The following is a 10,041-nucleotide window of genomic DNA, read 5'->3' as shown; positions in this document are numbered from 1 at the left end:
TAATTCCTGTCTGGTGGCAGCGCTATCAAATCCAAGCTGGTAATTAAGCTTGGAGGGTTTATGCTAGGCACCCACATTTTGGACGCTAAGGTTCAAAATTGGGATTTATGCTTATGATAGCCCCCTCTTCCTGTCATGGGGCAGGAGGGGAATTCCAGTCTCCATGTTCAGTCAGCACTGGGATTCTCTAGCAAGAGGTTGTTGGAGGTGTGCACCCACCTTGAAGGAGAGCATGGTCAAAGGAAACAAACCAGCAGCTAAAAAACCTGCTCCACTGTTGAGTCTCTGGTTGGTAACCGTAGAGACGTGTATGTGTGCCTTCCTCTCCATCCAGGCCTCAGACAGGTGGGAGGTTACACCTACTCAGGGAGGGGCAACCTGCAGCAGCAAGGCTCGGAGCCTGGGTCAGTAGACTCAGAATTGTGCTACAGCACTAAAAATTGCTGTATTGACATTAGGGCTCTGAAGCCTTGGAAGGTGGTGAGTGTTGGTGCCTGAGCTCTAGCCTGAGTCACAATATTTATACAGCTATTTTTAATGCCGTAGCATGAGCCCTGTGAGCCCAAGTCTGTTGACCTGGCTCTGAGGCTTGCTGCTCTGGGCTGTGGAGATGTATCTGAAAAGGCTAGGTGTGATTTGAACACAGGTCTTTGTAGAATCCTAAGCAGTAAAAATGGAAAAGGCCTTTTGGCTCCTCCAGTCTGTCTCTCAGGGGCCAGTGCAGGATTCTGTAGAGATTTGTCCAGTGCTGTTTTAAATGCTATGTGTGGTGGGGCTTCTGCTCCTTCCGTGGGGAGAATGTCCTATACCCTGAGATACCTCATTGTCAGGAAGTTTTCCTTCATATTTGGCCTACTTGTCCCCTCTTAATTTCAGCCCATTGCACCTACTTATATCCCTATGCATCACTCTAAATAGAGGTGAGTGAAATATCCATTGTGAATGTTCTTTTCAACAGATGTGTCTTGTTTTGAGTCCCCTAAACTTCTGTAAAGTTGTATTGTACCTACAGCCTTTGTTTAGTTACAAAGTGTCTCTAAGACCAGTCAGTGGCTGTGGTAGGATTAGAGTTCAGGTCATCTTAGCTTTCAGCCCTGTGCGAAGTCTGCCATCCCATGTGGCTTTTGCTATAATGGGAGGGGGAACTGTTCTTCTTTTCAGCTTCTTCCATGGAACCGCGTTGTCAGCTGGTGGGGCTAGCATTTCAGTAGATGGTGTTTAAGGGTGAAACCGTGTTGTAGTGATTTAGCACATTTAAGACAGTAAAAGTGGGATGGAAAGTGGGAGTCCAGAGAGGTGGTCAAAAAAGCACACTCAGCACTTAAATACCATGGTGCTAGCTGCCTTACCTTAGCTAGAGAAGGGTGACAAACAGGCTGGGATGCAGAGGGGCTATGCACAGAGGAATTGGGGTGGGCTGCAGAGGTGCCCTGCGTTAGGAGATGAACCCTGTCCCAGGATGCACCAAGCAGAGAAAAGACCTAGCAAAAGGCCCTGAAGTTACACTTAAGAAGGGGGAACCATATGTGTGTGAGGCAGAGCAGGCCCTAGACCTCTTGCACCTTTGTGCTGTTATCTTGGGAGCTCTCTGGGACAGGGGCTTGGTTCCTTGCCATTTTCTACCTATAGTAGAGAGCCATGCATGCTTCTGGGCTTAGGTCCCTAATATTCCTGCTGAGAAGGGAAAATATTTGGTCCTACAGAGAGGCCTGTTAGAGTTAGTGAAACTGTGGGAACCATGGGTGCGGGCACTTGCTCTGTGGGTTCCGCAAAGCTGCAGGAGGTGCTCTCCCATGCTGAGTTTAATCCTGTTACAGTTCCAGGTGGGTCTGATTAAGTAAAAGAGCCCATGGGGTTCCTCCGTCTAATCTGCACTGGCTACACAGGATGTTGGCAACAATTCTGAGCTGTGGGGGACTGGAGGGTGTTGCCATCCAATATGTTCTCTCTAGCCCACAGGGGATCTGCCTCTTCCCTTGTCTATTGTGTTGCTGCTGTATTCACCCCCCACCCAGAGCCTCTGGCAGGGAAGGGAGGAGTTATGAGCCTAGCAAAGCAGGACGGGCCTGGTGGTGACAGCTGGGAGATGCTATCAGCAGACTGGGCTAGGATGAAAGGGTTTCAGAGACCCAGCCTCTTCCTGCTCTGCTCCTCTTTGTATCATTAAGGTAACATTGTTCTTTGGAGAAGACACCTGTCAGGAGCAGAGCCCTGTGTGAGCCTCATTCCCACAGCAGCTGGCAGCACTTGAAAGCATGAACCTCCCAGGGCTCAGAGTGTTCCTCTCATCTGTGAGGGAAGGGCAGGGCTGGGCTTATGCTCATGCTCTATCTCAAATTCCAGCCTTGTGGATGCTCACAGGCCCCTTTAAAGTCACAGTCCAGCAGCCCCACTTTGTTGCCACTCCTATTGAACTCATAAAGGTGCCTCCCCTCCACCCCCATCCTTCTATTCTTCCTACAGTACCTGGATTCTGCCATATATTGTGCCTGAAACAGGGAGTAGCATCTTCATCTGCTGCCTTAAACTCCTTTTTATGAGTCCTAAAAACAACATCTCATTGGGAGAGCACCCCTCATACATATGCTATGGCAGGCTGGGCATGTGCCTCAAAAACCCAACTGCTCAACAGCATCACTTCAGAGACACTTCCTGTGTAATAGACAAGGGAGGACAGGATGCACTGGAGGAGCACGTAGGGAGGGGAAGAATTTAGATATATTTTTATGTTGCTAACTCTCTTTGGAATGTCCGGAAGGACATGAAACTACAGGGAAGGGACCAGGATGGGGAGAATTTCCTTGTGTAGGGGATGGGATAGGGAGAAGAAGCTGAATGGGATACTGTGGCTCGCCCCTGTATTGGGAAGGTCAGTGCTCCTGTGGTGATGCAGCAGCACTCAGCCACAGGTTCCCAGTGTCTGTTCTCACTGATAACTTGAAACTCATCGTCATTACCGCTTGGGGACTTGTCGCTTGCTAGTAGGGGAGACAGAGAAAACAGTCATTTTAGGAACGCTGCTGCAGGCACGTAGTGAGTTGTCGTCTTTCTCCTGTGTCCAGTGCTGCCTACTTGCTCGCCCTTGGATTTCCACTGTGACAATGGGAAGTGTATCCGTCGCTCATGGGTCTGTGATGGAGACAATGACTGCGAAGATGATTCTGATGAACAGGACTGCCGTAAGTTAACCCTTCAAGGGGAGGATGACATGCTGCTGAAAGGATGGTTGCCACGTTGGCTTGTTAGGCCTCTGGGAAGCTGGAACCCAAACGGTTAACCAATGTTAACTTTGTTGACACAGGAACATGAGTTTTTCCACTCAATCAGACCAATGGCCCACATAATTCCATATGCTTCAGTACCTGATGCTTCAGAGGAGGGTGACCCTCCCCCAGCGCACCTGGCCAGACAGTTGTGTAGCTCTTTATCCTGGGGGAGGGAATGCTTCCCGGTCCCAGCTGGAGAACAGTTTACGCCCTGCAGCCTGCTAGTTAATGTCCCATGAAGCACTTCCCCAAGCTTCCCAGGGAGCTGAGCTGCTCCTGTGCTCCTTGTTCATGGAAATGCCTAACCCCTGCTAAATCTCACTAAACTGTTTGTCTGGCTGGTTTCCTGTGGCCTCAGGTTCCACTGTCTGACTCCACTGCTGTGTGGGGCCATCCTGAGGGTCTTCTCTCTTCAAACAGGTTCACTGAGGAGAGTGTTGCTGGGATATTGGCCTGGTCAGAGGCCCAGTTACTCTGAGACACAGCAACCTGGCACCACATGAGAGAGCCCAGCCACTTCTGCTGTACCACAATAGCTCTGGCAGCACCTAAGGCTGTTGTCATGCCAGTGAAGTTAACAGAATGTGAATGGAAATATACCTGATCTCTTGCAGCTCCACCCTTTTTTCCTTCTGTGCTGGGGCAGGGGTTACTTGGTGATTTTTTTTAATAAGTAAAGTGATATAAGTGCCCCTCCCTGCTCTGTGGTTGCCTCATTGCACCCATCTCAGTGACTGTCAGCATGTGCCAGAGAACCAGCTTTTCCTGTAGCACACATCAATGACAGCTCTCAGGAGCTGCACCTGACATTAGGGCTGGTGTCTGGCTGCTGTTAGATGCTGAGATGCATGCTGTCAGACTAGTGCTCTCAGCTTCTCAATGCACACTTCTCCCCAGGTACACTGAGCAATGGGGGAAGAGTGTACAGGGTGATCCATGTGTATGTGCTCCTGAGCCTGCTCCCAGAGCACCTGAATTGATGCTTTCTCTGATGACCCCTTTCCACCTCCCAGACAACTGCAGCGCTTAACTCACGCCCACCTAGTGCCATTTTGCCAGTCCTCAGAGTGCTCCCCACTGGGACTGTAGCTATTTAAAGTGGGCTACACCCTGATCTCTTCTATAGATTGGAGGTGGGGGAGTGTAGAATTAGGGCTTTGTAGGTTTGAAATTTTGTATGACTGTTTGGCTGTCCAGCTTTCTGATATCTTTTCCATGCCTTTCTCAATCCATAGAGCTCATTAATCAGGGCCTGCTCGCATGGACATTCCTCTAGACAGGGATTGGGATGCCCATAGATTTGGGGTGCAAGTGTTTGATCATTTACGGCAATATTCTCCAGTTTCATCCCGTACCCCACCTTGGAAGATCAGAGCAGTAAGGCAGGGGTGGTGATTTTAATGGGAACTCTGAGACCAAATCTGGTGTCACCGAGAGGGACCCTTCCTCATGATTGTTACATGGCAGCAAATCTAGGGGAAACAGGAGACCCGACAAACCAATATTATGTGCAGGATCCAGCAGCAAACTCTTACTCCTGAATGGGGATAACACACAAAAGGGATGTGTTGGTGAGAAGCAGCTTTATCCCCTGCAGATCACAGTCCTGTGGAATAGGGCAGACTTCTCTGGACCTGAAGCTAAGAGCTTGCTTGAGATTGTTTTTGCTGAGAGCTTTGGCATGTACTGTTGCTAACGTGTTCATGTCTGAGCCTTGCTGACCTTTTACCCTCTGCTGAAATGCTGAGTTGGGTGTTGGAGAAGTATGGGCTATGGATAGGCCTTTTCCGGGGAGTAGGGAAGGGGAAGAAGAGAAATTTGGAACTGTAGGAAGGAGGAGGACAAAGTTGACTACATGCATGAGCTCCCAGGAAGTGTGGGCTAGGTCAGTAAGGTGAACTGCCCAGTCTGCAGTACAGGAGATTCTTGTCCTAGCTGAAAGCTTCAGTTGGATCCAGTTCCTCTCAATGAGGGAAGGGTCCCCCTGAAAAGTTGCTGATACTGCAGTCCGTTCCTCATTGTCCTGCAAGGAAATCTCTGGGAGGGGATCTGAAGAGATGACTTGGAATCCTGGGCTGGCTTTGGTTCTCTCTAACCTCCACCTCATGTTGTGCTGTGTGATGGGGGACGAGTTTTCCCTTCGTGGTGGCACCCTCTTGGAGGGCATTGTTTCAAAGGGCCCATTTATGCTGGGCTGAAGACTTAACTCTGTAAGGTAAATCAGCTTGTCTTCGGCTCACTCTCGGCTGTGTCCTTGTAGCACCACGGGAATGCGAGGAGGATGAGTTCTCGTGTCAGAATGGATATTGCATCCGCAGCCTCTGGCACTGTGACGGTGACAACGACTGTGGTGACAACAGCGATGAGCAGTGTGGTGAGTGGCATGACTATGTGAATGCCATGAATGGGGTGCCTGCGCAGTTAGCCTAGGACAGCTGCTTACAAAGGGGCTTGCATCCACTCTCATCCACTGGGTGCTAATCTCCTAAAGTATGGTAAGGCCACATAGTTGGATTGCCTGAGATGAGCAGCTGGGGACATGCTTACCAGGGTTACTGCTTGGGATTTAAGGCTGTGGGGCTTCTCTTCCAACCAGCAGCCCAGCCTGGTCTCATTTGTCCATGCTGGGACCTGTTGTTCCTTGACACAGAGCTCTGAATTCTTGAGGATTCCTTTCTAATCCAACAGCCAATGCTAAACAGAATGAGCACTGCTGGTGTGCCCAGGCACCAGAGGGCATGGATGTGTTTGGGTGCACTGGGGGATTCAGTGGGTGGCACAGGTGTGTTTGGGTGCTCTGGGAGACGTGGGCTCTGACTGCATTGCTGTCTCTGGCCTGCAGACATGAGGAAATGTTCGGAGAAGGAATTCCGCTGCAGCGATGGCAGCTGCATAGCCGAGCACTGGTTCTGTGATGGCGATACAGACTGCAAGGATGGCTCGGATGAGGAGAACTGCCGTGAGTATCCTCCTTCCCTCAGAGCCTTGGGAGCTAGCTGCTTGCCCCTGCTACCAAGCTGGGGCCTAGTGTGCTTTCTGTAATATGTGTTGGAAATGAACTGGCCCTGTTTGTACTAGCAGCTTCACTGTGTTCCATCCCTGGTGCTGGGGGCCATCATCAGCCCCAGGGTGCAGACAAGCACTGTATGTCTGTCTCTCTCTGAGTGGTAACCTGGGTTGGCTGCTTCTCCCTTCTGCTCCCAGGCTGGTGCGACGTTGAGCCAGAGCCAAGTATCCTGTGCACCACAGATGGGCCATATAATGAAGTGGGGAAGGAGAGGAAGGATCCCTCCCCTCACCTCCCTCTTTGATTCCTGCAGAGAATTCTAAAGGAGCCCCCCATGCCTGCACACTCTTTGGGGCCCCCCCGACCTTCCATCTGTTTACTGGGATAGTTTGTTGAATATTTTGTCCAGTTTTAGCTAAGTGGATAGAACAGCTGGGAGCAGATCTCGGGAGTGTGGGGGAGCCAGAAGCAGCTGTCTCCATTCTACGGGCCTGTAGCAACAGGGGCAGGATCCTGTTACTCCCCCCACTCCCTTGCTCTTGAGTCTCTGAGCCGCAGTTAGTGTCTGTGGAAGTTGCAGAGCTCCCCTCCCCCACTCCACTCTCAAGGGCATTTTGCAGAATTTGTTCTAGATAGGAGGAAACTTCAAAAGGCTTTGGGAGGGGGATCAGGGCCTCCAGCTCCTGAAGGGCGGGAGAGGGTATGCGGGGGAAGGGGAGGGGGAGTTGTCTTTTATCTCTCCAGATAATGAGAGCTGGCAGAGAGCCAGAGCTGCAAAGATTTCTGAGCTGGGAAAGGACTCTGAGAAGAAGCCAACCTCCCTCCCTCCTTCCAGCTCCCCTGCCTGTCCTTTCCCTGCTGTCCATGGACAGGCGCTGGGGAAGGGAGAGGGAGACCTCCAACTTCCTGCTGCATGGCAGGATGGGGTAGAAATGGTGTCCCCTCCTCTCAGGCTTAGTTTGTGTTTCTCAAAGCCTGGCTAGTCCCTTTTTCTACTGTAACTGTTTTGCAGATAAGTATTTTATTTGGATAGCAGGGTCAGTCTCTTATCCTCTCCCCTTTTATCCCCCTCCCCTGGGCTGCCAGCTGCCCTCTCTTCCCTGAACCCCACTGCCTGACTGTTCAGCTCTCTAGAAGAGTATCTGGAGCCAGTCAGTTGGGCTCCTTCCTGTTCAGCATCTGGGTATCAGACACTGGCATGAAATAAAGCTCTTACTGGGTGTCTGCCTTTGCCCCCATGCTCCCAGCTGGAGGGGCAGTTCTGTATGAATTCCTAGCAGTGGCAGCTTTCAGTCCAGTCCCCATCCCAAACCCTCTCTGACTCCAGAGATCACCAAGTTATTAGTTGGGTTCTTCAGCCTCCATGTGCTAAAATGTTGCATTTTTTTCTTAGGACAGTGTCCCACGGCTCTCTGCCCGGGGTTAGAGAGGAATTCAGTCTCCATTGTACTGAACTCTCCAAGAATTCCTTGGCGAGGGCACCTTCCTATGCAGCACCTGGCTGTCCCAGAGCAGGGCAGCGGGCAAACTCTTGACTCTGAGTGTGCCAGGTCCTGCACAGGGTCAGTCTGCTGGGAAGGATTTCAGTGATTTGGAGCAGTTTGTTTTGGCAGCATGTCAGGGGAAGCAATGCTTCAAAGGCCTGGTGCAAACCCAGGCACCTCGCTGCTCCACTGCTTACCTTCCTATCACATTTCTGAGTCCTTAAAGGAACAGTCCCTGCAGTCTGACCTACCTTGAACCTCATTCAGGTGAGGTGCATTGCACCGCAAAGGCTGACTTTATTCTAAGAGGTATAGGGTTGAGTCAGGCTTGTTGCTTTGAGTCCACCCCTCACCCTACTTCCACCCCTTGAGGTATTATGTAAGCCTTTATTATAGGGCAGTATGATCTAGTGCTCTGACCACAGAATGAGGGAGTTAGCACTCCTAGGTTCTGTCCCAGGCTTTTCCTCTGTTGCTTCACCTCTCTATGCCTCAGTTCCCCATCTGTAACTCGTAGATAAGCTTGCAGATAAGGATGGATCTCTGGGTGGTGCTGAATGGGTTGGTTCCTTTGCATGCAGCTGTCAACAGCTTTCCAGTGAAGTGTTTGAGTCCCTGTCAGTGCTGAGGGCTGGAGGTAGGGAGCGAGCCACTTGTGCAGATGTACTGCACCTGCTGCATTGTATGCCTGCCCGGCCCCTCTTGTTCCCACCAGCATAAGCATAAAGTGGCTTGGTCCCTGCCCTCAGCCTTTCCTTTCCCTTGGTTTCCTTGTTAGCATCAGATGTTCCAGCCACAACCTGTAGCCTAGAGGAGTTCCAGTGTGCCTACGGACGCTGCATTCTGGACATCTACCATTGTGATGGTGACGATGACTGCGGGGACTGGTCTGATGAGTCCGACTGCTGTGAGTCAGCAGCAAGGGAGAGTAATCCCCTGGGTCCCCCCCGGCAGCTGATCCAAATGGGAGGATTTGGCTGGAGTTGGGGAAGGTGTCCCTCCCCAGTGCCCTGGCTGGAATTGGTTGGGGAGGGACACTGCCTAGAAGGAAAGTTCCTATTGGTGGAGCCCAAGTTGGTTTTGTTGGCCTGGGTGGCAGGGTCATTGTCTAGCCAGGAGCCCTAGATACAGGGGCTGACGCATTCCTGAATGGGTCAATTACATGAGAGTGACCCTACTTGGTCAGACCAATGGTCCATCTAGCTCAGTATCCTGTACCCAACAGAGTCCAGTACCAGAGCTTCATGGGGAGTGTATGGAACAGGGCAGCTGGAGTGATCCACCCAAGTTACCTTCCTTACTTCTGTCAGTCAGAGATTTACAGTTGCCCTGAGCATGGGGTTCATGTTCGTACCAGCTGGACATGAGGATGGCCTGGGGGGGGGAGGGGGAATTGAAATGCCTTGGTACTAACATGCTATGCCCTCTCTGCAGCATCTCACCAGCCGTGCCGCTCCGGGGAATTCATGTGCAACAGTGGCTTGTGTATCAATGCAGGCTGGCGGTGTGATGGTGACTTCGATTGTGATGACCAGTCAGATGAGAAGAACTGCAGTGAGTGTCTGGGATGCCAGGCAGAGGCCTGGGCTGTGGTGGTGATATGGAGTGGAAGGGACTTAGGGTATGAGGCTGGTGGGTTAGATTATAATTGCTCTGTATAGTTGTTTTTCCTTTGTTTCCTCAGCCACATCCATGTGCACAGCTGACCAATTCCGCTGTAGATCTGGGCGCTGTGTCCGTCTGTCGTGGCGTTGTGATGGAGAGGATGACTGTTCTGACAACAGTGATGAGGAGAGCTGTGAGAACACAGGTAGGTCTTGGTGGGGGCAGCTGCATTGTTTGTTGCAGCTAATGGATCTGAATTAGATATCATAGGTAGCTAAGTATTGATTCCTCCACCTCCCCCTTTGCCCACCCTTCAGCAACAACTTCTGGTATGGAGACTACACTTACTGCATTAGTCAATAACATCTCTGTAGATATTGACTGAAGTTCAAGTGTCCATGCTGATTGTTTTAGAGCTATCAGCTGTTGTAGGTACCTTTGTGCAGGAGATGCTAATCCTGAAAATGCAATTGCACATGTAACCACAACTACAAGGAGTCTCATAGACTCATAGGTCAGAAGGGACCAACGTGATCATCTAGTCTGACCTCCTGCACAAAGCAGGCCACAGAACCCTACCCATCCACTTTTATAACAACCCCTAACCCATGACTGAGTTATTGAAGTCCTCAAAATTGTGGTTTGAAGACCTCAAGCTGCAGAGAATCCACCAGCAAGT

The 10,041-nt window shown here is 50.9% G+C and overlaps 1 protein-coding gene across 5 annotated transcripts in view; it reads left to right on the top strand.

Moving 5' to 3' along the window:
* The window catches only part of LRP4 (LDL receptor related protein 4), a 120,010-nt gene that overhangs the window by 72,810 nt on the left and 37,159 nt on the right, over positions 1-10,041 (top strand). For 3 of the 5 annotated variants that reach the window (XM_075065297.1, XM_075065296.1, XM_075065300.1), the window contains exons 3-8: positions 3,063-3,179; positions 5,527-5,640; positions 6,109-6,225; positions 8,536-8,664; positions 9,192-9,311; positions 9,442-9,567. In XM_075065297.1, the coding sequence (XP_074921398.1) occupies positions 3,063-3,179; positions 5,527-5,640; positions 6,109-6,225; positions 8,536-8,664; positions 9,192-9,311; positions 9,442-9,567 (723 nt within the window). The remainder of the gene's footprint in view (positions 1-3,062; positions 3,180-5,526; positions 5,641-6,108; positions 6,226-8,535; positions 8,665-9,191; positions 9,312-9,441; positions 9,568-10,041) is intronic. The other 2 variants (XM_075065298.1, XM_075065299.1) reach the window with 2 other exon arrangements.

The sequence above is a fragment of the Chelonoidis abingdonii genome, chromosome 4 (assembly GCF_003597395.2).
Source record: "Chelonoidis abingdonii isolate Lonesome George chromosome 4, CheloAbing_2.0, whole genome shotgun sequence".
Classification (NCBI taxonomy): domain Eukaryota; kingdom Metazoa; phylum Chordata; order Testudines; family Testudinidae; genus Chelonoidis; species Chelonoidis abingdonii.
This window is presented reverse-complemented; position numbering and strand designations above follow the sequence as displayed.